At 38.7% G+C, this 25,526-nt stretch overlaps 1 protein-coding gene across 1 annotated transcript in view; it reads right to left on the bottom strand.

Moving 5' to 3' along the window:
* LOC116152362 (transcription factor COE1) overlaps positions 1-25,526 on the bottom strand; it is a 95,462-nt gene that overhangs the window by 39,312 nt on the left and 30,624 nt on the right. Inside the window, exons 3-5 of the mRNA XM_064479010.1 lie at positions 14,062-14,127; positions 12,949-13,126; positions 12,218-12,397 (exon numbers count right to left, since the gene is read on the bottom strand). Of these exons, the coding sequence (XP_064335080.1) occupies positions 12,218-12,397; positions 12,949-13,126; positions 14,062-14,127 (424 nt within the window). The remainder of the gene's footprint in view (positions 1-12,217; positions 12,398-12,948; positions 13,127-14,061; positions 14,128-25,526) is intronic.

Genomic DNA, 25,526 nt, shown 5'->3' with positions numbered 1-25,526 from the left:
TTTTAAAAAAACAAAAACAAAACAAAGCAAATTCTTATCTAACTGTGTTTTGTCCACATGAGCAATGAGATATGGTAAGGAAAGTTTCACACCATGACATTAACATTGGTGAGCTTAAACAGGGGTTAGTTATGGGAGATGACTGTAAGAGTTCCAATAACTGGTTTTTTTTTTCAATTGTGACAATAAACACACACTTTATTGTAATTTCAAAGATTGACAAAATTAAGAGCATTTAAGAGTAAATGTTACCAGATTTGCCCTCTTACCATAAACAATTATAAAAGTGAACAAATTATATATGGCAATATTTTCAGGCATTGAATGACAAAATATGAAGGACTATAATACTTGAAGGATGAAAAATATACGAGGTGAGACCGACTGTTGCTAGAATTTTATTTGGCACATGGAGTTGGAGCCCTAGCAGAACACCTGACATCTGGCACTTGATGAACTGAGAAGCCAAGACTGGAATATGGGTTGAGGATGTGGCTGGAATTGTGGACTGAGCCCTGAAAAGGAGAGATACTGGAAAGGTAAGGTTATCTGAGAAGGGGGTGCCAAATGTTTGTGTGGGGATTTCCCCTGGAAACTATTCAAGGCCTAAGATGAACATGTGCAGGACAAGAGTCTACAAAGCTTCATAGAGAATGGTTAGTGAGGGACTGAGAAATGAACAAAAATATCATAGACCATGAAACTGTTGGAGTTTAAGTCCAACAACAGTGAAGAGACTTCACAGAGACCTTCAGGAAACTAGTTTAAATCCAAAGAAGGTCAAGACTTAATAGTAAGAACCAAGCCATAATAGAAGGTGATTCTCTAGAAATAAGGAGAAAACAAAAACTGAAACACCCTAAGAACAAAACAAAACCTGAAGGAATCTAAATGATATCTTAGTCATTTGGTATACCAAACTTAGTAATGTTTTTTAAAAGACAACATAATATAAACCCACTACAGTGTATTATCCATAAAACCTACAATAACATTTTTAAGTTAGATATATAAAGCAGCAGAAAAATGTAATTCATAGTCAAAGAAAATAACATTCATCAGAAACAAACCAAAGAATGGTACAGTACTGGAATTAGTAGATGAAGACTTTAAAGGCCCAATCATATTTATTTAAAGGGCTTGAGGTAAAGATAGATATAATGAGTGAACAAGTTTGGAATCTCAACAGATAAATTAAAAGTAAAAATCAGAATCAATTAGAAACCCTAGAACTGAAAATCATCCTATATGATGAACAATTCATTAATGGGATTTAGCAGTAGACTGGATATTATAGAAAAAAAGCATATTTGAACTTGGAAGCAGACAACAGAAAGTATTTATCCTGAAGAAAAGAGAGACAAAATATATTTTTTAAATGAGCAGAGAGAGACTTAGTAATTTGTGAGCAATATCAGATCTAATATATGTGTAATTGGAGTTCAGGAAAAGGAGGGGAGAGAGAGAGAATGAAATGAAAAAAAAAATTTTTAAAGGAATTACCCAAATACAACGAAGTTTGTTGAAAATAATCAACCTACAGACCCAAGAAACTCAGTGAAGTTCAAGTAGACTAGAATACAAGAAAATCACACCTAGGTATGTCATAAAGTGTACAAAACCAAAGGTAAAGAAACATTTAAATACAGACAGAAAAAAAGAAAAATACAATTGTAAAGGAATAATAATATTCGCGACTGCTAAATTTTCATCAGAAACAATGGAGGCAATTACACAATCAAATAACATCTTTAAAGTGCTAAAAGGGAAAAAATAACTTACAACTCAAAATCCAATATCCAAAAAAATTTAATCTTCTTCAAAAATGAGAGTGATATAAAGCATATTCAGGTAACCTGAAAGTGAAAATACTTGTCGACATGAGACCTGAGCCTATAGGAAATGCTGAAGGAAGTCCCTTAGGCTTAAGAAAAATTATACTGGATGGAAATCAGATATAACTGAAAAAATTAAGGACAAAAAGAACTGGTAAATATGTGAGAATTTCCTTTCTTAGTTGTATTAAATTATTTTCTCCATGTGCTATTATTGTTATTCTAAGAATATCTTGAACTCCACAGTACTAGTTATCTTTTTTCTTTAGTTTTTTTTAATAATCTTTAAAAATCACTAAATCAAATGCTACAATATATAAAAAGAATAAAAAAATCATGACCAACTGAGGTTATCTCAGGAATATGAAGTTGGTTTAACAATTTTAAAGGTCAATTTGTAATTTCCTACACTGAAAGAAAAAACAGAGAGAACACTCAATAGATGCAGAAAAACATTTTTACAAATGTTAACACCCTTTCCTGATTAAAAAAAAAAAAAACAGTGGAAGAAAAATTAGTCAATCTGATAAAATTAATCATTATGAAAATATTTTACATAAAAACATACAGCTAAGTCTTTTTTAACCATATATTAACATAAACTTTTTTTTTCCAGTCCATTTACTTTATTAACTCTTCCACAAACTGGGCACAAACATTCATTACTGACTCTGGGGCTGTACTTCGTTGTTTCACAGACATTTATTCTCTTTGCCTGTATTATACTTTTACCAGCAAATTCAGCCTTTCTTACTCTGCAAGTCCCTGAAATCTGACAGTACTACTCTGCACCCCACAAATTATCACTCAGGAATAAATGTCCTACTATTTAGAATATTAATGTGGAGTACCAATAATATTTTTGCTTCTTAGATCTGTCTGCTCTTCTAATAGACCACTGACATCAAAGAAATCACTAAAAATTAAATTTGTGGCTTTTTGGAAAGTAATGGTAATATTAACATTTAACTTTTAATGTTTATATCTTCCACTTATTTATTGGCATAAATTTGCATGCAATGAAATCAAAGATCTTCAGTATATACTTTGATTAGTTTTGATAATATAGCTATCTACCTAATCAATATCTACATAATCAATATCTATAAATCTACATAATCAACATCCAATTAAAGATACACATTTTTTCCATCAGCTCAGAAATTTCCTTCATTCCTAATTCCACTCAAACTTTATTCTCCATGGGCAAATATTATATGGTTTCTATTACAATAGAATAGTTTTTTTCATGTCCTGAAAATTCATATAACTGTAATCAAGTATGTACTCTTTTATGTCTGCCTTCTTTTGCTTAATAAAATATGTTTTTAAATTACACATGTTACTGCATATATCAGTAGTTCATTCACTTTTTATGCTTAGCAATAAAATGGGTTTAAAATCTAGGGGGAGTTTTAAGGAGGAGCAAGATACCTGCATGATCTGAAAGTGTCTCCCAACAGACTGTTTATTAATTGCAGGGGGAAATGACAACAAATATATAGTGGAGAATCAGACAGCACTCTGCTCAAGTAATCAAAATTAACACTGTCAGTAGGAAGCTTATGTACATTATATGCCTCCCAATGTATAACCCTGAGAAGGACCAATCATCACCTACATGATATGTCACTTGAAAACTTACGCAATTTAAACATACTTCTAATTAAGAGAAACTTCAAACAAACCTAATATGGTAAATGTTCTATTTTTTAAAGAGCAAGAAGTGAGAAGACTATATTCTTTAAAAATATTGGTGTCATGAAAGACAATGCAAGCCTGTGAAAGTATTCCAGAAAGTATTAAAAGAAAGCGAAAGTGGCATAGCAACTAAATGCAATGCCTTATAGTATGTTTGATTCTGCACTGGAAATTTAAAAAAGTCAAAAATTGAAATTACAGGGTGAATCAACAAAACTGAAATATAAATAGAATACACTATTGTATCAATGTTAAATATACTGAAGTTGAAAACTGCACTTTGATTATGCAAAAAAATATTTTTAAGGAAATACATACTGAAGAGGAGTAGTAAAGAATCATGGTGTTTTTAATCTACCCTCAAATGGCTTAGGAGAAACACACACACATACGAGCACAAGACAAATAAAGCAAATAGTCTTAAATGCTGATGATAACTCAATCTGCATATATGTTATATGGCTCTTCTTTTTACTGTTTTTATTTTTGCCACTTTTCTATAAGTTTGAATATATTTCCAAAAAAAAATTAATATAAAGCAAAATAGAAAAACCTCAAATTACTTTGCAACTGATTTCTAAATACTTCATCAATTTTGCTTCCTTTTCTTACTTTCTTTTACCACACAGGTCTTCTTACTGTTTTTTACACACTTCAAGCAAATATCTGTCTTAAGGCCTTTGAACCTGTTATTCCTTCAGCTTAAAATACTCATCCATTAGACAAGTACATACATTACATTCTTACTTCTTTCAGGTCTGCACTCAGATAGTGTCTTACAGAGACATTTCCTTACCCTCTAACATTTAATTATATCTCCTAATCGTGCTTTATTTTCCCTCAAAGCACTACATGTTTATTTGTTTAGTTTTTATCTCTCATTAATGGAATGTTTGTCAATCAGAGCAAGGATTTCACTTTGTTCATTAATACAGCCCCAAGATCCAAACAGTTCTGGGAGCAACACAGACACTCAATATGTACTTATTGAAGTGAGCTGTAAATGAAATGACTGGGCGTGAAGCTCAAATAAGAAATATGTATCTATGAAATTCAAATGAAGAATGCTGATGATGTAAAAAGATAACTATCCTAAAAAATGTTTAAACATATTTCTGATTCATAAAGAAAAGTTCTGGAAATTAGGTAGACAGAGTTCCAAAATTCTTACATTCTAGTATTTTGTATTAAAACCTATTTCTTCCTAATAAATACTTCAACAAAGAATTTTTCTTGAAAAAATATCAGAATTATATCCACTATTAGAAAACCAGGCAAGATTATTCTTTTTCTTCCAATATTTTAGAAAGGCTGAAAAAAAAGAAACTATAATGTGTTTTTGGAATATTGTGATAAGCTATACATATACATATGGCCAATATATATAGGGCCAATATCACAAAATATACCAAATACATCATTTCAAGAAAACAAGTCCCAAGTGGTACAAAATATTAATTTGACAAATATAAAGTAGAATAAATTATTCAAAGTATAACACATTTACAAATAATTAAATGATTCTAGAGAATTATATGAGAATAACCATCATTTATCACCACACGGATAAGAATTGCACATGGCTACTTTATATCCTTGAATTATTTTTTAATATAAAATATATACTACAAATTAAAATGCTAAATGTACCCTATATATTAGGAATTCTAAATCAGTGTTGCTTTGATATAATTTTCCCTGACGGAAATATTTCAAAGTAACTCATATTGAAATAATTCATTTGACCTTTTTTATTAATCAAGCATATGACTTAGCTGCAAATTTCATTTTTATAACTACTCCATGGTTTTATAGACAATGTGACATGCTTTGTAAGAAATACAATGTTATTGCTCTTGTGGTTTTAGATTTTCACACACTGTTTCTGTCTTTTTTTTGGTAGGTATGTGCAATATTGCTTTAAGATGAGCATAACTTTGGGTAGTTATTACAGAAATAAAGAACTATTTTTGAGATCATGCTTTTTCTGTATACCACTTCCTGAAATACACACTTCACTTATTAAAAGGGCTTTAATATTAATATTTTTATTTTTCTAATAACTTCCTTTATTACATAGGTTATTTTAATACTTATTCAAGACTGTGCTAAGTATTAAATTTTTTAAAAAGCAAAACAGATTTTATTTCTACTTTTAAGAAGTTTATACTAACAATTTCAGTCTACAATAATTTTTAAGTTTTGCGCTCTGGAAACTAATAATATCACCAAATGCAAGCTCTACAACTTCCTAGTTTTGTGGCCTTGGAAAATTACAAAATTTTCTACATCCTAGTTTCTTCATTTGTAAAATGAAAATGGCAGTAGTTACTGCCTAATATGGTTGTAATAAATATTAAAAGTACTAATGTCTATAAAACACTCAGAAGAAAAAAATGGCACATGGCAAAAATAAAGATTAGACTTTATTTTTATATTATTCATTTGATTTGTATAATATATGCTAGTATGAAAAGTTTAAAAATATTTCAATAGTATTAGAATTGTAAAATAAATTTTTACATACTTCTTTCAAAATTATTACATATTTAATGTCTTTTTTTATTTTCATTCATCAAATATACATTAGGCACTTTCTTACTCTAAGCTGTGTGTGAATAATCATGTATAATTTATGTGTTCATTAACACAAAGGTAAACAAGATGTGTTTCTACCACCAAATAGTATTATTACTACTAACAGGCAACATTATTGTCTGCTATTAATTAGTAATGGAAAGCAACTATATAAGTAAGGAAGCTCAGAGAAAGAGTGACAATCCTGAATGTGAGCTGAAAATGAAAATGATCATCCCCAAGTTTTCTAGCAGGTTATTATCGTGTTTAACCTCTGATTAAGCCAAATGAGTGATAATACCAAATGTTTTTCCCACTGGATAGATGCTCCACAATTTCATGGTTTCTAAGATCTAACTGGAATTTTCACAGAAAACTGGGAAATTTGCTTTTGGACAAAATATATTTTCTCTGGATTCTGTGCTTCTACTTTTTCTAAATCTCAAATATTAAACAAATTTTGGCTCATACTAATTGTGTTTTGATTATTTCCTTATTTTGCACCTATGTTGTACTAGTCCATTACTGAAACTGATCATTCCGACTCTATTTTGCTTCAATAACCCACTTGGTCATCAAACAAGAACTAGCTAACATTTCCATATGCTGACATCTACAATCAAGGCTTTATACTTCCTGACAACAGCACATATATTTCTTTCCCTTCGCACATGCATAGAGATGTGTTAAATCTGATATGTACAGTGTTAAAAATTTAGCTCTAGTGTAGGGTTTGTTCCTTTAAACTGCAGCTTTCTTTATTCATCTCATTTACTTTTGATTCTTATTTTAACCTAAAAGGAATGGATTGCTTTGTGATATTAAAGTTTATTTGATTATTGAAATGAAATATCATCATCTATGTGCAATTACTTAAAATTCAGCCTCCAAGGTAAAGGTTTTCTATCTCAGCAATATAGAGCTTACTAAATACATTATTTTTAAAATCTTTTCATTCTTATTATGAATCTGATCAATATGAGAACTATGAAAGTGATGAGTTCAGATGAGCCTGGCCTTAAATGGCATGTTCTTTCCAACACTGTGTTAAACCTGTATATTAAACCCAAAGAAGGCATGGAAAAGTACTGTTGTTAACTAAAACACTGAAACAGATAAAAGGGACTGTAGAGAACAGAGGGAAAACTAGTTCTAGACAAACTTATTTGAGAGCATTCTACTGAAACCAGCTGGTAGGAACTGTCAGACAAGTAAACACACAATTTAGAAAAATAAACTAAGAGAATGAAAGGCAACTTTTGAGTTTGTGCCTGGGAGTTTGCAAACAAAAATTATTTTTTTAAGTTAGTGTTATTATGTGATTACAGTGTTTCCAACTTTTTGTTAGTTCTTACCAATAAATATATAGTATTATCCTCATCAGAGTGGAATATGAACCTAATGTAAATAAAATCTTACATTAAAAATACTGCATGGATACCAACTAGTATCTCTGCCCCATCAACATTAAAATCCACAGGAATAGTGCTACAATGTGAATTAAAATATAATTTCTGTCTTTAAATAACTTTACATAGACATATATAACTTTGGCCTGAGAACTAATATGTTAATTGACTGAAATAAATTAATAGAAATCTAGTCCATTAAAAAAATTGCCTATATACACTGCAATCCGATCCTTGCAATTCAAAAAGCAATTCCACAGACTGTGTTTATAAATCTGTGTAAAAAAGCAGATGTTTGACCTGAAGTCATTTCCATCACACATATGGTCCATCTCTAGATTAGTTTCTCTGGCCACTGCTGGTTGGTTTTTCCAGATAGTATTCTATATGCCTTAATTGAAATTAACTCATGCATTACTGAATGTTAGAAAGGACAAAATGTCATTTTCTCCTTGGTAACATGTAATCTATTGCTTAAGAATTCTAGATTATCAGAAGGAAGCAGCATATGGAAAGAAGATAAAGACCATGCTGGGATTCAGAAGCCTATAAATTCTATTCCTGTCCCTGGAACAAACTTTTTTGATGCTTTTGGGAAAATTTACCTCTTTGAGACTGTTTCTTCATTTTAACACATGTATAATAATTTTCTTCCGTATTTCCTAAGAATACTATACTGATCAAATCAGTATGTTTAGGGACTACATTAGCAATTGTACCACTGTATACAACACTGATATTCTTAACTTCATGGGATCACTTCTGCCTAATTTTATCTCCCTTTTGCACTCAGAAAATTAGATATTTTACCAGGATCATTCTGGTTTACAGAGAAAGGGAAACATAGTAGAGTTGGAGTTTTAAAATAAGCAAAATAAGTTGCACATGGTCTTTTCCTTTTCTATATACTCCCCACACATTAAATATATATTAACTTTAATTTCTTTTCTTTCACTTAATTTCATCCACTTCTAAAAAAGGGGGAAAAGGAGGAGAAAGAGAGAAAAAATTAGAATAAAATAAAAAGTCTTATAGCAGAGGAGTTGGCACTGTGGAAGAGTTCTATTATAATTACTCTACTAACACAAAGCCAGCAAAGAATTCTGATGTCATCTAGGAGAGGCCATGTGGGCTGTCCATGACGGGACATGTGCCTTATTTCATAAATGGACCAGAGTGGACTGTATTCACAGAAAATTGGTGGCATTAATCTTACAAGAGATCACAAATTTTACCAGGATGCAAGTTTACTAATTAAAAAGAAATAAAACTTTATGAGGATCAGACATGAGTTATCACCCACATCTTTTCTAGCAACTCTTACAGAGTGCTAGCTTAATAATAGTGACAGTAGAGTAAGAACTTAATGCAAATATCTCTAAACTTTGTCTACCAAATTGACTCAATATTAAAGCTTTCTAGTCATAATTGTCTTTCACCTTATCTGTGTTCTTAGGTCACTTTCTAAATCCACCCCTCTGACACTTTTGATTCTGTGTTGTGACATTATCTTTTGTTCCTTTTTGCTTTTGGTATATTTTCACGTTAGTTAGTATTATAAACTAAACTATAATTCTCATGATTTTTTTTAGATAAAAAAGGCATTCCTGTCTTTTTAAGAAAATTCTGGACTCTTTCAACTTTGCCATTATATCTCTAATTTTTTCACTCTCCAAATTCAAGGTCCACTTTTCCATATCCCAATATGACTAGTAATTATAAGACTGTGGTAAGGATAATTTTAAAAGTTACAAAAATAAACTTGAAGTATAATTACATAGTGCTTTGTTCAAATTCCCATACCAGAAACAATGCCATAACTCAAAGAATGTCATGAAAAACAATTTGAAATTTACCTTTTAAATATAACATTTCATTTTGCTTTTTCAGAAAAAAAGGTCAAACCACATGGCTAGTTCAGTATTCATTCACATGTGAATCCTCCTTCTAGGCCTTCCATATATTCTGTTGGTAGGTACACTATACTCTGCCTCCTGGTCTCCCAAGGATAGCTAAAGGGTATGACAGAATTAAAGGAACTAACTGCTGGTTACTTAGTACTTAATGATGTGCAAATGTTATTTTGGAAGAACTCCAGTCAAGCAGCTTTATAAAGGGTAATGAAATTATTTGATACTTGCTCTAGCTGCACAATCCAAACACACTGAATGCTTTATGGAGCAGAAAACGCCGCGCCACCACCCTCAGAATTTTCACAAACATTTTCTAAACTGTACTTTTAAATGAGACCAGCATTTTTATACATCTCATGGGATTTGTAAATGTGAAAATGCGCTCAGTAATCACACCCATTTAAATTGCAAAACTTCTGCACTGGAGGTTTGATTTTTAAATATTCGTAGACTTGAAATCCTGCTGGTTCACTGAGGAAGGCAATTAATCTCGTTGGCAAATGCGAACATTATGTGTATTTAGAGGTGGGGGACTGGAGAGGGGTGGTTAACAGAGGAAGGGGCGAAATATAGTCAAGCAGTTCCATTTGTTACATTATCAGTTATCAGCCACCACACCAGAAAGTGTGTTCACCAGTGCAATGTCTTATTTTACTTTTGATTCTGGTCGGAATTTTTCAACATGAGTGGTTGATGAATAATTTAAAGATTATGGAGGTAAAAATTCACATCAGCTGGGCTTTGTGTTTATTGTTTTATTTGCATTTATGCAGATAAAACTGCCCCATCTGAGAGCCTGTTTGAGAATTTAATACTACATTAGAGGGCACTGAGGAAATCAATTAATGGAAAAGAAACGCTGGGAGTTTTGCAGCCTGACAGATGCACTCTCAGGCTGAAGTCGCTGGGTGTCTGCACCAGCTTGGAAGACAGGGCAAGCCAAGCCCTTAAATTGAATTGCTACCCTATAGCAATCAGGTTATTGATTTAATTAAGAATGCCACCTTTTAATTTGCAGGTCATAATTGAAACATTTTCTGATTGAGGAGAGAACACTGAAATGATGGATCTGTGAGAAACAATCTTTCAATAAATCAAAGTTGACTCTTGGGCAGACAGACATAATGCATGCAGCTTGCTGGGGGAGGGGGCGGGAGGATTCCCGCCCCCTCCCCCGTAGTTCAGTGGACCCCTGAAGTAGGCACTGGAGGTTTTCATTTATCAGCCTAGCTGCTCTGGTCACAACTTGAGTTACTTTTCCCTCAGAAGCAGCATCATAACCATTCTGTCCCCCTCAGTGGGGTGGTAGGTTTCCATATTAAAGGTGGTATGTCTGCAACTCACACAGATCTGGTAAGTCACTGGTTTTCCACCACTGCCAAAAATATGCCTCAGCATTCTGATTTAGTTTGACTGGAAAGTGAGTGAAGCTTTGAAAGCTCCCCATGTGCTTCTGACCAAATTGAAGTTTCCTAGCCCCTGACCTCAGCCAATCCAGGAGCTGCCTAAAAGCAGCTGCTTTAATTGACCAAAGCACCACGAACGTCACACGCCTTCCCACCAGTTTTTTCTAAATTGTTTCCTTTCAGTTATAACTGTGTATTATATTTTTGGCTCAAACCTACAACACATACAGTTCTCCCAGGTTAACTTAGTGGGAATCTGCTATTTCCTAGGAAGGACTGTGCTAACCTTCTGTCAGTGATCGCATAGATTACTTGGTTTTTATGATGTTTCGAAGGTCACTCCCCAAACAAAAGCCACGGTCTCCACCCTCAGAGGGTGGGAGCAAAATATGATCTAAAAGCTTGTCTGGGTTGGGAAGTGATTAATGTGGATTCTTATGACGAAGGAAATGAAAATGAGAAATCTGGGTAAGTAACCACTGTTTTAACAAAAAAAGTGCTTGAAATGGAGAGAACAAACTGAGAATGCCAACAACAAATAACTTATTCTCAGAGGTTTAAATAAAGTTCTGTTAGGGGTTTTGACTCATGACACCTGCGTGTTATCACCGAGAGGAAGAAAGGGCTACTTTCCGGCCCAGGCAATGAAGGTTTGACACAGGTGGGCGCCTCTTCCCCCCGAAAAAAAAACCTTTACACAAACCCTTAAGACATTTACAAACAACATTTCCTGTATATCTGTGTTCTGTCTTGCTAAATGCTTGAAAAAAATAAGTTTTTTGACTTGTTCACTTTTTTTTTTCCTTTGTACATATGAAACACAAAGGGGAAAAAAATTCCACGCGTTAAAAATAATAAAGGAGGCAAATTTCCAGAGGGAGAGACTTTCACTGTTAGCCTGGTGTCACTATGCTGTACTCCCAGCACCACTGAGAGAGTTACCATTCCATCGTCGTGACTGTGACACAGGTTTACTGAATGCATCTCCCAAGGGCCAGGCATCAAGACAAGCTCATTCCAAACGCATGATTTTATCAACGTCTCCCAACAACTGTATGGGGTGGGTGCCTGTTCCTTCCCCGTTTTACAGCTAAGAACACAGGTGTGCAGAGGAAGTGAACTTGCCCAGGGCTACCAGTCAGCAGTAACTCATCAAAGACAGATTCAAAGCCAACTCTGACTGGAAGCTCCGGTTCCTCCGGTGACGACATACAGCTGTTCGCGGAGGGAGAGGCGGCGCAGGGATGCTGCTGCAGCAGGACGGGGGCAGGGCCTGGAGGGCGGGGGCCCTCAGGCTGGGGAGAGCCGCCCAGTGGGCCCCACCGCACAACACCCTGTCCCTGGAGCAGAAACAGCGCCACGGGCGCTCTACTTACCGGCGTAGGGCGAGTTGGCCGCGGAGCCGTTGAGGAAGGTCGGGGAGCCGCCCATGTTGGACATGGTGGCCGTGCCGTAGCCGTTCATGCTCGTGGTCACCGAGTTATAGTCGGTCCGCTGCGGGGTGGTGCTGGGCACGTACCCGTGCGGCGACACGCTGCTCGAGTTGCGGGTGAACCCTGAGGGGGGCGGTGCGAGGGGGCGTTGGGGGCGGGGCTGGGATAGGCCCCGCCTTCCGCAGGGAAGGTGATTGACGGCGCGGTGTGCAGCCAGTGCACGATTAAAATGGGACGTAAGCGAAAGGCACATTCCTTAGGAGGTCACAGATACTTAGCAGGTACGGGACAAGTGGCAACGCAGGGCGTGTAAATTATCATTTTGGGACAGAAATAAATCTCAATCTAAGAGCTGGACCCTGGAGGTAACAGGTTCCTACTCCCCGGGAGATGGGGATGTGTTTCGGCCTCTCCGCGTGATCTGTCACTCGTGGGTGACGGTGAAAATGCACATGGAGCCAGGGCTGCATGCACGTGGCCTTTCCAGTCCCTCCAGCAGGTTCCCAGACACGCTGGACACAACCAAACTTCTATAATAGTATCCATACAGACTAGGAATCTCCCTTTGTTGAGGTGGGGGAGAGAATCTCTTAAAATAAAAATTGTTTTGTGCCAAATAAGTGGGGTGGGGTAGCTCGAGGTTGGGAAGGGGGAGGGCAGAGCGGGCTCCTGACCTTGGTTGGTGGCCTGCGACGCCTCGGAGACATTGACGGCCAGTTGTCCACTGAAGGAGTTGATGCCCATCATTCCTGCGTGGACCGAGGTGTTGGTGAGGGCCGGGAGCTGGCTGTGGTTGCGCGGGACACTGTACAGGGCCTCCGCGATGTCAGCCGCTCTCTTCAGAATAATCTCCTGGAAAAATAACAGGAAGACTCCCTTCAGCTGCCCAGCCACGTTCCCAGTAGGACCGTTTTCCAGTTCCCCACAGGCCATGCTCAGGGCTTGCAGTGGTTAACTGCATTCACTTCTGCAACCCTCTCAACAAATCTGCACGTTCATTCTCATCGTCATGCCAGTGTCATAGATGGGGCAACTGAGGCTCAAAGAGGTGATGACCTCACTTAAGGTCACCTACCTTAAGGACAGAGCTGGGCTGCACAACTGTGCTTGTCTGACTGAAGGCCCATGAACTGAGCCAGTCCTCCGTATGACCTCCTTGTACAGGACGTAGCACAGGACAGCAACACGGGGCTTCCCTTCCCCACCAGTAACACACAGAGCTCTGGTAACACGCATAAGCCCTGCAACGCACCTCCCCAGGTGAAGGTAAGGGCAGGTTTACATGATGACCTGTGTCCCTGAGTATCAGTGGGACTTTGTCCCTTGGACATTGATTTAAGTGACACAAGAAAGGAAGGATTCCTCTGAGCAAGCAGAATCAGGTACATGGAGTTGCTCTATGAAACAGAAGTAGGCAATATTCAGGTCTCATTACACTTTTTTTAGGAGAGGAAATTAAACCCCCTTTTTCCTCCTAAATTTTCTTGAAAACCTGAGAGGAATAAAACAAAGCACCAGTAACTCTCTCCTTCAATTACGAAGTACATTCCCACAGAACATGCATGTTAAATAAAGTACGTTTCCTCATAAGGAAAATAGTTCCCTAGAAAAGGCAATAAAAGATTTACAAAAGAAGAGAGAAGAATGGAATAGCCTTGCGACATGCTATGTCTGAATGACTTATACTCTGAATTCGTGCAAGTGGCTTTTATATTTTTTCATACTTTTTCACTATGATAAAAGGTTCTTCACCTGCACGCGGGAGACCCAAGACCCAGGGTGCTCACCTGGTTGTTGTGTGGCATCCCATACAGAGCTTCCACCAGGTCTGCAGCCCTTTTGAGTATTACTTCCTGTCAAGGAGAAAAACAGATACCATCCTCTGAGTGAAGGCAGAATGTCATTTCCTTTTCACACGATCACGGTCCAGTTTCCTCTGACCATACTTTGCCAATGCACTTCTTTAAAGGCAGTAGCTTGGGGGACCCCAGAATGGCGTTAAATCACCAATTTATCCCTGTTCACATACACACTTAATCAAGTCAAAAGGTGAGCATCACTGCTACTGCAAGATAAAACACGTCGCTCAGTAGTCTGCCATAAGCACGATGAAGCACTCATATGTTTATTGCTGAATATAATTGCGAGGTCATTTACTAGATTACTGCAATCGATGTCATTTGGTGCATGTTATGAATCCCTAAGAAGTGTTTATTTTGCACTTAATTGCTTATTCCAGGAACCATGACCTTATCAGACAGGTCATTTTCTAGGGATTTCCAATCAATCTTCAGCTACTAGAAGCTTGTAGCATTAAACTTCTTTTGTTTATCTCCCTTGTGTGGCAGAGCCATGATACAAGGCGGTAATGCAGTAAACTCACATAATAGAGCAGTGCACTGTTTGCCAGAGGCTCTGACAAAAGAATTCTCTTGCCCCTGTAAGTGCCCTCTGCACCAATTTTCACAACTGGCAGAGTCTGTTTCCTTTATAGCAGTTCTTTGCTATTTCAGCATTGTTTGTCGTTTTCCCTGTTTGCTCAATTCATTCTCATCCTAGATATATGCTCTGCTGTCATTCCATTGGAAGAAAAAAGATCTCCTTTTCACTTAGGTGGGCTTCCGTATTTAGCTAGCGCGCTTGTTTCTAATAATACAGGGCACTCTGGGAAAGTGTGTGTGATGGTAATTTTCTTCATTCTAACCACAAGAAATCATTCCCTCTTCATTCTGCCCTAATTTTCTGCAGATTCATTGATACTGGAATGTGAAAATGAGAGTCAAGCTTCATACGTGTAACACAGAGGCTGATCGAAGCAAACATAAAGGCGTGGTGTGGTTATCAGAGGTGGTTTGCAAGAAGATATGTTTACAATTTTTTTTTTTTACTGTGGGTAAAATTTCAAAAAGAACTTTAACTTTAAATATTTGACACAATAGAGTTCTCCACGGAAAAGCAGGGCTGCTCCATTTTCATATACTGCAGACACTGATCAGAAAATAGGGATCTAATTGCATTCATTTTGCTGTCACCATAGCCTCTTCAAAAATTCTTGAACAACTCTTGAAATGACAAGCTTTTAGATACATATTAGCATTTCTCAATTTTAAATTCTCTATAATATAAGATAAAATAGTTGTCACACTGCGGTAACTACTTATGACATATATAATGTCCTAAATTCAAAAATGAGATAGAAGGGTTTTCAGTTCTTGGTAAACATTTATGCTTGCCTGAAGCTGCTAGACGCATTTATGAAACAGTTCTGTTATTTTTCCTGTAAGGAGTGAAAAGCATCATGTAATCAGTGGGGTTGGACTCCATACATCCGAAATACTTTTTTTTTTTTTAATGCAAGCTACAAGATAATTTACCACTTTTTGTTTGTGGCACTGTCTGACCACAGCAGTTAATAATTTACCATGGGATGGGCACTCTAAACCCTATCCCCGGATCAAATTCAGCTCTGCCACTTTCGCTAAAACCTCACGGCTTTATCTGGCTCCTAGGAAAGATTAAAACAAAGCAGGATCAAGTTTATTTACTAAAATTTGACTTCTCTGGGTCTATGTTCACTTATTTCTTCAAAAAAAAACATGCTAGTGTTTAGGCTTCGCAGAGAAGGTATTTTTCTTTCTTTTCATTTTAGGGGGAAAAAATACAAGTCTCCTGTGTGTCAAAAGCAAGATGAGGTACAGGTTGAAACCATACTCGTGAACGTCAATCTTGGGACACTATCACTGAGGGTTTAGAGCAGTGCTGCTTATTTTAATTAATCTCACAGAACCAGGAGGAGGGACATTCAAAATAAACTCCCAAGATCTGTGAAGTTTTTGTACCTGGAAAATTCCAACCATCAGTGTAGGCTGTAAATTTTATTTACATTAATTACATTTTTCAGTCACATAATCCCCTCGTTTCTTTTTCTCCTTATTCAAAACCCAGAGCTCTCACCATCATTCAACCCTTTGAATATGAAACATGTGACTCTCAGTTACTAGAGTTGCCTCCTTCTTCAATCCATGAAGCTGGGACATGCTTTCCACTAGGCACGTGGCTGTAGGTGGGTCGGCAGCCTGGCCTTGCTTTAGGCCAGCAGTCAGGAGGACCATGAACCTGGACTTCAGGTCCTGGAAGTGACCCCCTTAAATGATATCTCACCCATTTAAAAATGTCCTTCATCGCAGTATTAACTTTGGGGTTTAAGGGAGAGCCTGCTTTTGGTTCAGCTTTGCCAGTGTGATTCAGCCACTATTAGTTATTTCTGCAAATAGGAAGGAGAAAGGAAATGTCTGGGTCCTCTATGAGTTAGTGCAGCAGACCTGCAAAGTGCTTGGATTTCGGTGACCAGAAAATTGCTCTCACCTCCATGTCATTACGCTCCCAGTGAACTAGCCCCCAAGCGTGTTTGTGTTGGGGATCTAATATATTGCCTTTCAATCAGAGCTGAGAGCCACTGAACACACAGACAGAACATGACGAGCAGGTCAGGAAAGCAATAAAGGTTTTACAGAGCTGTCCAAGATGCTAAATTTACTCAATAATGGGTTTGGCACCATAGTGTTAACCTCTCATTTACTACCAGTTTGAGGGACTAAATTGAAGTAGCTGACTTCATTTACCTTGAAATGTGTATTTTATGACATTATGTAAGTAGATTGAAAGGGTACTGCAGTTTTAACAATTTAAAGGCTAAAGCATGTTTAAGATGAAATGTGAATATTTATTGTATATTGCACTTAAAGTATATAGAATGTTAAAATGTATTGATTAAATTTGTAAAAGGCATTATAAAAATGACAGGTAGTATAAAAGATGTATGCCTTTTAAAATCAAATTGATAGTATATGCTATCTCTTCAGTGGTCACAAGTGTAATTTTTTTGCAGTTTTATATGGTATTTTGAAAAATCTGTAATTTCACATTAGGAAATGATTGAGCCTAGGATGTTAAAAAAAAGAAGAAGAAGAAGAAATTTCCCATAAGGGGAAGAGCTGGATGTTTCATTTAATCTTTTGTCTCTGAAACTGTTCCTAAAGTCTTATTTTTTGTGACATTAGGAGGGAGCAGAGTATAAGGACCCTTCCATTCTAATATGCAATTTTAACATTTCTGAGAAGAACGAGCACTTGACTAGTAAGTACTAATATCTGATTTTTCAAGGCATTTTTTTGTCAAGGGAAATTTTCTCTTCTTTTTATAATGTTTAAAACGTCTCCCTGCTTGCAGTTTAAAACATGAGGGCAAAGATTAGACTCTTCCAAGATAACTAACCCTATCCTTGGATTAAATATATATATATTTATATATATAATATATATATATATATATATAAGGTATATATATATATATCTCCCATTGGGGAATTAAGAAGACAAATACTAGTATCCTAAATATTGAAAAGCCCCAGAATCTCCTTATAGAGCTAATGCTTGTTCTCGAATCTACATCCTGCATCAGATAATTTTTCTTTTCATGCCTTTGGATTTCTACTCTCTTAAAGGAATAGAAAATGTTTATTCCTTAAAAACAGCAACAACTTTTTGCTGACCTATTTCCTTTTGCAATTAAAAATCTGGTTTTACCAGCCTTGCCATGGCCATCGATTGATGATTTTGTGAATGAGGGTCTGGAGAGAAAAAAAAAAAGTGGATAAGCCATGTTAAATCTGTTGAGAGTTAGCAGAAATACTGGGGAGAGTCAAGGATGAATGGGGTTCGAGAAACAGTTCCATTATAATTGTATACATTTTACTTGTGTTTTGGAATCATTGTAATAAAAATACTGAATGAGCTATAAATGCAGAGAGAAGATCAGGCCTTACTTCCTATGTTGCAACCCAATCAATTAGCAAATAATTTCTGAGCTTCCTGTGGCCTCAGTAGTCACACACCAGCATCTTTCAAGGCACACCATCCTCCCAGAATCAAGGGACAGGGTTCTACAGGGATTGCAAAAGATGTCTGCCACCATCTAGTCCTACCCTCTTTATCCAATCCCGATACATCTGAAGAACCACTCTCCATGCTGGGCTGGCTAGTCCTCCCTCGCCTGGAAGTTAACAGGTTGGGCTCCTTCCAATCTCCATACATTTGCTAATTTTGCCATGACATCATTGAGCATGCTGGCTTCAATCTGTGCCCATCTACAATGCTTTCCAGTCCTCTAAAGCCTGGTCATGAAGGTGGTGGTGGTGGTGGCAGAGTAATGGAAAAGATAACTGTTGTTTATTGAAAGTGGGACATTAACTCACTCAGTCTTCACGGTGAAGACTCCATTTGGCAGATGAGGAAACTGAGACTCAGGGAAGTCAGCCGGCTTGCTCTGAGGTCACACAACTGATGCATGGCTGAGCAGGGACTCCACCCCAGGCCTGTTAGACGTCAGAGCCTGAGCTCTTCATGATTACACTACCCATCAGAACTAATTCCACCTTCACGGATACCCCAGCTCCTCATCGCTCTCCTTCCTCTGAGAAATGGAGCTGACTGCGCCACGTGGTCCTGCACACCGGTAGGCGTCTCGGGGTCATTTTGCTCTGGTCTTGTGCGTGTCAGTCTTCACTCTCCACAGCCGGCCTGTAGGCACTTTGAGGCCATGGGTGCATCTTGGTCTCCTCTAAGCACCTGGCACAGTGTTCAGCACACCACAGCCCTTGGGAAATGCTTGCTGAGGAGTTCATTCTAAGATAGTTACTGATGTGCAGAAGTGCATGCTTAATTCACAGGAGGAAATGACCAAGTCATATATTTGGCATAGTTTATAAAAGCAGAAGACTTAAATTTGGTGCCACATTTGCCTCCAGAGGCTTTAATCCAATATATAATAAATTCCCAAAAGTCAAGTCTTGGTCACTGTGGGATTTTTTTTATACGACCTTTTTTTTTTTTTTTTAAATGAATTCACTCCTTCACTCACTTCCCCCTGCTGGCTTGGGCTTACTTTTTCATTTTGTGATTAATATACTGAATCATGTCGGTGCAGACATTATCTCAAGTCATAGGCTGCTGGCAACATGAGGTGGGGCTTGGTGTGCATCAGCCTGTTACTAACTGTACTCTCAGGCTTTTAGAAATACTTAGGCATTTGCACACCCTTGGAAACCAGGCATCTCATGTCTGATATGCAGACATGGCCAAGTCATCTTTCCTCCCATTTCATGACAGTAAAATCTCTGAGGATTATTTACCTTCCTTGAGAATCTTCTCTTCGGCATCTGATCTCAAATGTGTTGCCAATAAGCTCATATGCACCGGCCCCACCTAGCCTTCCAGGGGGAAAGAGAACGACGGTGTCTGACTGTCCAGTACTGAGTCCATTTATAAACGTGGTTCAATGTTTTGAGTAATGCGAACCCAGATGAGCAGGGGAGATGGCCTCAGCTCTCTTTCAGCCAGAGCACATACAGGCCAGCTCATAAAGCCAGGTGGGCACCTGTTCACCAAGAGAACACTGACTGCAATTTTCAGAATCAGATTCTGAGACTCTGGGAACTCCCTTATAAAACTAAAGCCCAGGGATGCTTCAGTAATTTGGGAAGAAAACCCATTTGGCTTTATGCTCCCACAAGGAGAAAGGAATGGTTTGAGAAATGTAGAATAAAGCTCCGTTATCAAAGTCAAGTTGACTTGGGTGAGTCCTGACAAAGAAGGACAATGCTCCTCTGTCACCGCACATTTCCCTGACACCCACTTTTCACCAATCGCTTTGCTGTACCAGGGGATTCAAGATACAGTGTGTCCAAGCAAACATCAGGAAAATAAAACGATGTGAAGTGGCAAAATCACTCCTGACTTAAAGGCGGTAAGCATCTATCAATAAAATCAGCCTTGATTCCATTCACCTCCTCACTCTGGAGTTTACTACAGGGTCCAAATTTTGAACAGTACATTCAGCTTACTGGCCTTTAAGTCCTAGCTCTTTCTCCACTGATGGGAAAACCTAAAATCCAAAAAACTGACTGCAAGTTTCTGGCAGCCCGCTTCCCGCAGAGCTGAACGTACAGTGCAATGAACACTAGTTGTCCTGAGAGGTGTTTCTGCAGAGGGGAGTTTTATATCCCAGCTTCCTTTATGTTTATTCAGCCAAATGGAAAACTCCACAACGGTAGACTTTGCATCCTAAAAAATCGTATAATGAGAGCAGTGAGGGAAAGAGTAAAACAAACCAAAATAATACTTGAGCACTGTTTAGCTTCTGATCCTCTGAGACGTTCCTCAAATTTTTCTTTTCTTTTTTCTGTGAATATGAACTTCTTGAAACAGAGCTTGTGATCATTAGAAACCTTTAGCGTCACACTTTAAACATTCGTTACTCAGAAGCCCCATGACTGAGAAGAGTAACTTACATTTAGCATGGATGTAATTAAACATGTTTCTGTTGAAAGGGGCATTCTCATCGTGGCTAAGGACCACTTTAGAGTAAACTGAAATGGAAAGGAGGAGCATACATGGGGCGTAGGTAGCAAGTGGTTATTTCCCGGGAGGCATAAAATGCCAAATGTGTAACAATTATATTTCACAACGCTGCATCCTAAAGACGTCATAGGATTTCATTCTACAAGAAGCTTCAACTGAAGCTCACCGAACCTCCGAGCACACACTCATTGCCCAGGGTCTTTAAAGAAAAATAAAATTCAAACTACAATCACAATCTGCAGAAATTTCCAAAACAAAAGGAATTAACTAGTTTGAAAGGGTCTACAGCTATTAACACAAGAGGCATCAAATGCATTTTAGTCTAAAGAAAATCCACCTGGGGCGGTGGGGAGGGGGCGGTGGGGGGGCTTCTGAACCTGCTCTAATTTAAAAGTTGATTTGCGTTCACCTTAGATGAGTGCCCTCTTACTTCTCAAACATTATTAGCTTGTATCATCATGCCGCGTGACTCGAGGCGCACCAGAAAGCTTTGCCTTTTGTTACCTGGTATAGAAGACTCGGGAATCCCACGAAATTAAAGCAGGTTGTAAGCTAACGCAGCTATACCAACGTAAGACATACTAACTTACATGATTGACTTTTACAGTGGGAAGAAAAAGGCTGTTTTCAAGCAACTGTTATTGCCTCAATGGAAAAAAAAAATCAATGAAAGTGAAATGAACAAGAGATTTTTGTCTGCGTTGCAGTTAATACCACTGAAGAGCTATGGATATTAAAAGGTCAACAAATAAATTAGCCAGAGTGTTATGAAATGAATGATTTGGCTTATAATTTTATTGAGTGAAAATTGTTCGCTGCCTATTAGACCAGGTAATTTTTATCCGGTGCCTCAATTACTGTTCCGTAAGCAATAATATAGTTGTAAGAGCTGTTGGTTCGATCGCGTGACCTCTGAGAAGCTGGCGGGACAGCTGACTTTACTATGATGGATCACTAACCCCGGTCTCCCTGAGGTGCCAAACCTCCCTCTCCTGCAAGGGGATCTCATAAAAGAAACATTACGGCTTGATTCACTTTGCCAAAATGTTCGGCTTTTCAAGTGTCAGCAGTTAAGTATAAATTGTGAAACCAGGTATTCCTGAGAAGAGTTATGACAATGGCTCCCCCCCCCCCCCCGCTTTTGGTCTCCTGGCATTCTCTTCTAAATGGTGTCGGGATAATTGGTGAATGGGGGCCTGGGGTGCCTCCCGCCACAAATACAGTGAAAAATGGTGTCTGCACCCTTGTGACTATGACCTGCTTGGAGGTACAGAGCTGAACTTGGTAACCTCCAGCTGGCTCTTCTTATTCCAATTCATTGTACCAGTTTAAGACCCATGCTCTGGGTTAGGTCCTGCTGAGTGGCCTTGGAAATCGACTTTCTGATCAGGATGAAAGTCTGTGCTTAAAGAGAAGGCTGTGGACAGAGATGCCTTTTTCAGGGGTAGGTTGTAAAGTCAGCACATGAAACAAAAACTGCCCAGAGTCAAAATTACCCTTGAAACTCTTTTAAGTTGCCAAGGCCTGGGCTCTTAGAAACACAAAAGCCAGAAATTAACTACTTCTGTTTCTCTTTGTCTTTTGGCCATGGCTTCCCCTTCCCCAGGGCAGAGGAGAAAAAATATCTAGTTTGAAAGTAAAAGGACCTCTGAGTAAACAAAGAGATTTACTGTCCTGTGCGTGTCTGTGGCTGTTCTGTGGATGTGTGTTTGGCGTGTGTGTACACAAACGTATGTGTGTATTTATATTTTTGGACAAGTACGTGTAGTTAAACTTGAGTAAGTGATGTGTGCAGGCTGGAACCGGGCTGTTCTTTCAGGATATCTAAGGGGGGCGCGGTTGGGCAAACAGAGTGGACTTTTGTTTCTTAAATTGTGGAACACCATTGGTTATCATAGGTACCTCCAGATGAACGGTGTCTGTAAATGATGACTCCCGAGGCTTTACAGACGGTCCCGACTAGAACTGCAATTAAAATCCACTGCCTAGAGGTGGCTGGGGCTTCGTTCTTACGACTTCAGTGCTTAATTGAAGTGTTACTCAAGGCCAAAGACCTCTCAGGGTCTCCACTTCTAAGGGCTTTGGCCATTAAGACGACGATATTGGATGGTGACAGGGTCGAGGGGAGTTAGCGCCTTGCTCCTCCTGTGACTTCTCCTTGAACGAATGAGTAATAATATTCAAGGTCCCCGTATGCAGGGTGTGACCTGAAGGAGGTTACACTTGGTGCCCCTCATTAAGAGCTCAGTGCTGAAAAAGAACTTGCAGGAGGCTCCAGAATTCAGCTATCGGAGTAACGGTTACTACAAGTCCTTACCATGATGATTCTGCAGCTAAAGACACAAAGAATCATCTCCAAGGTTTGTATGTGTGAGTTTTTCATCCCGGCTGCCACTGTCCCCTGGCTCGGCCATCGGTGAGCTAACAGTCTACCGCTTCCCTCTTTCCCTGGCCAAGCTTGAGGGACTTTTAAAGAGTAGTTTGCAAAATTGCCTTTTTTCCTTAAAATTCCCTTTCCTTAGTTCTCGGAGGCTGTGCTGAGGGATACTGGCTCTGGACTCGGTGGAGTTGGCTCAATTCCTTGCTCTGCTGTGTATTAGTGTGGGGTTCAAATCCTGCCTCGGTTTCCTCATCTGTGAAGTAGGGTTAAGACCAGCACCCAGCTCAGGAGACACACACTTACTGCTTACTGAGCAACAGGCAGCAATAACATTGTCCAGAGAACTTGGGCAAATTATATGCATTCTTAGAGTCAAGGTGTATTATGTGCCCAAGTCCTGCTTGAGACGCGATCCTGTTTGCAAAAGATTGTGAAAGATTCTGAACAGACTCACGGTGAAGAAGTTTGGTGAGGTAGAAAACCTCCACCACCCAGCTGCGTGAGCTGTCTTCTGAGCCTCAGTTTCCTCATCTCGAAAATGGGCATGACTCAATAATGACAGAGTAACTTACTGCAGAGTCAGTCAGTTAAAGATAAAATAAATAATCTAAAAGAGTGAGAATTATAACTTTTGTGGGGGCCATGGCCTTTTTAATGAAGCTACAATCTCCCTCCCCAGAAAAGTAGTATGTGCATGCTCGTAACACATACACACAATTCCATATGCAATTTCAAGGGTGCACAGAACTCAGCTAAAAGAACTCTTGATAAAAGAAGCTTAAGAGGGAGGGACACCAAGCCCCTAAACTGAGCATATTATCAAAATGAGGAAGTGGACTTTGCTTTTCTGTCTTCTGGCAGACCCATGGGAGAGAAGGGGAAAGGAACTGCACTCCATAGTTTGTGTTTTTGACAAGAGAATGCAGAGACAAAATGGTTTTTGGGTCAAACTCAAGCGGGCTTTTCCTAAGAGCTGGGTATACCGTATGATTTGCTTTTGTCGCTGTATTTTTGGTTTGAGTCATTTTGGTTCCTCGATAGAATGTTCATAGAATTTCTTGAAATGAAAAGAGATTTAAAAATGAGTAAGGTGAGAGAGAAAGGCCAGTGTCACTGTGTGGAAGATGAAGACATGGGGTTTCTTGGCCCTTTCCTGAAGCCCTGAGTCATCCCCCTTTTCTGCTAACAGGCAACATGGTTATGCAAAGATTTCTTACTCGTATTTTCACTGATGGCAACTGCAGGTTTTGAATCACGGATAGTCTTTGCATAAAGACTAAAACAATAAAAGCATAATTAGAATACATTGTATACAGCCGACTCCAGTTGGTCTCATTTTGCCCCAGCTCTGCATTTATGATAAATCACTAAACACGAACGCTCTTTAGGGAGGGTGATCTGGGGTCTCACCTCTCCATTGAGCAAAAAACCGTGCCTGTGACGAGAGTCTGAATTTCAATTCTGCGAGTGTACAGTGGAGCTGGATAATATTTGGCACAATGCAGTGCACAACCAAGCCACTAAATGGCTGATTTACTAAATTATTATTAGATGAGCCCTTGCTGTTCCAAATGAAAGTGCAGTCACTGTCTTCCTTCATGGTGGGTTCAAATTGTTCTGTGTTTAAATATTCAGCATGAGGCTAATGTGAACGGATGAACTGAGACTATAAACATTCACTTTCAATACAGACAGAGCGACAGAGATGAAACCTATCATGCGGCCTGCGGAGGTGAAAATTATTTATATTTAAGGATGCCGCTGCCTACTGCCATTACTGTAAGGTACTCTTAATTAGCACGGTGCTGGAAATGACTAATTCCCCATGCACAGGAAGAGCAGGCTCCCGGAGGCGGAGATTCCTCCCACATGCCAGCAAGGGAGAAGCCACCGTGAGGATTTGCTGCCTGTGTTGTTCAGAACCTCGACTTTCATTCATGGTGGGCAGCCCCACACCAGCAGAGTCACGTGTCTGCTGGGAGAACTATGGTTTCTGGTTTCACCCCAAAGGGTCTCCCATCCATCCTCTCTACCATCCATCCCTCTGCAGTCCGCCTCCCTCGCTGCCAGCACCCACCACACCTGCTGCGCCATGGCCACCCCAGCACCTCACTCTCCATCTCACCAGCCTCTCTACTGACACCTGCTGGAATGAAGAACAACCCTTTGCTCCTTGGACAAAGACAACCCTTCCTCCTCCCTCCCCTTTGAGGGCAGTTATAGGCAAGCTCTTAAAATACTGTGATCACTTACAGTAGATTAGAATTTTTTATTGGTGCCGTGTTGCCATAACAACACGAAGACAGCAGATGACTTAAGCTAAGCTTGCAAAGCAAAAGGCTGCTCATCTGGCAGTTAAAATGAATACAGTTCATTTCACAAGTTTCCCATATGGACTCTTAATGTATGGTAATGAGGAGACCATATGGTGAGAGAAAATGCACTGAGAACAATT

Source organism: Camelus dromedarius, chromosome 3 (assembly GCF_036321535.1).
Source record: "Camelus dromedarius isolate mCamDro1 chromosome 3, mCamDro1.pat, whole genome shotgun sequence".
In the NCBI taxonomy this organism is placed as follows: Eukaryota; Metazoa; Chordata; class Mammalia; order Artiodactyla; family Camelidae; genus Camelus; species Camelus dromedarius.
The sequence above is the reverse complement of the archived record's forward strand: the minus strand, read 5'-3'. Positions and strand labels throughout refer to the sequence as shown.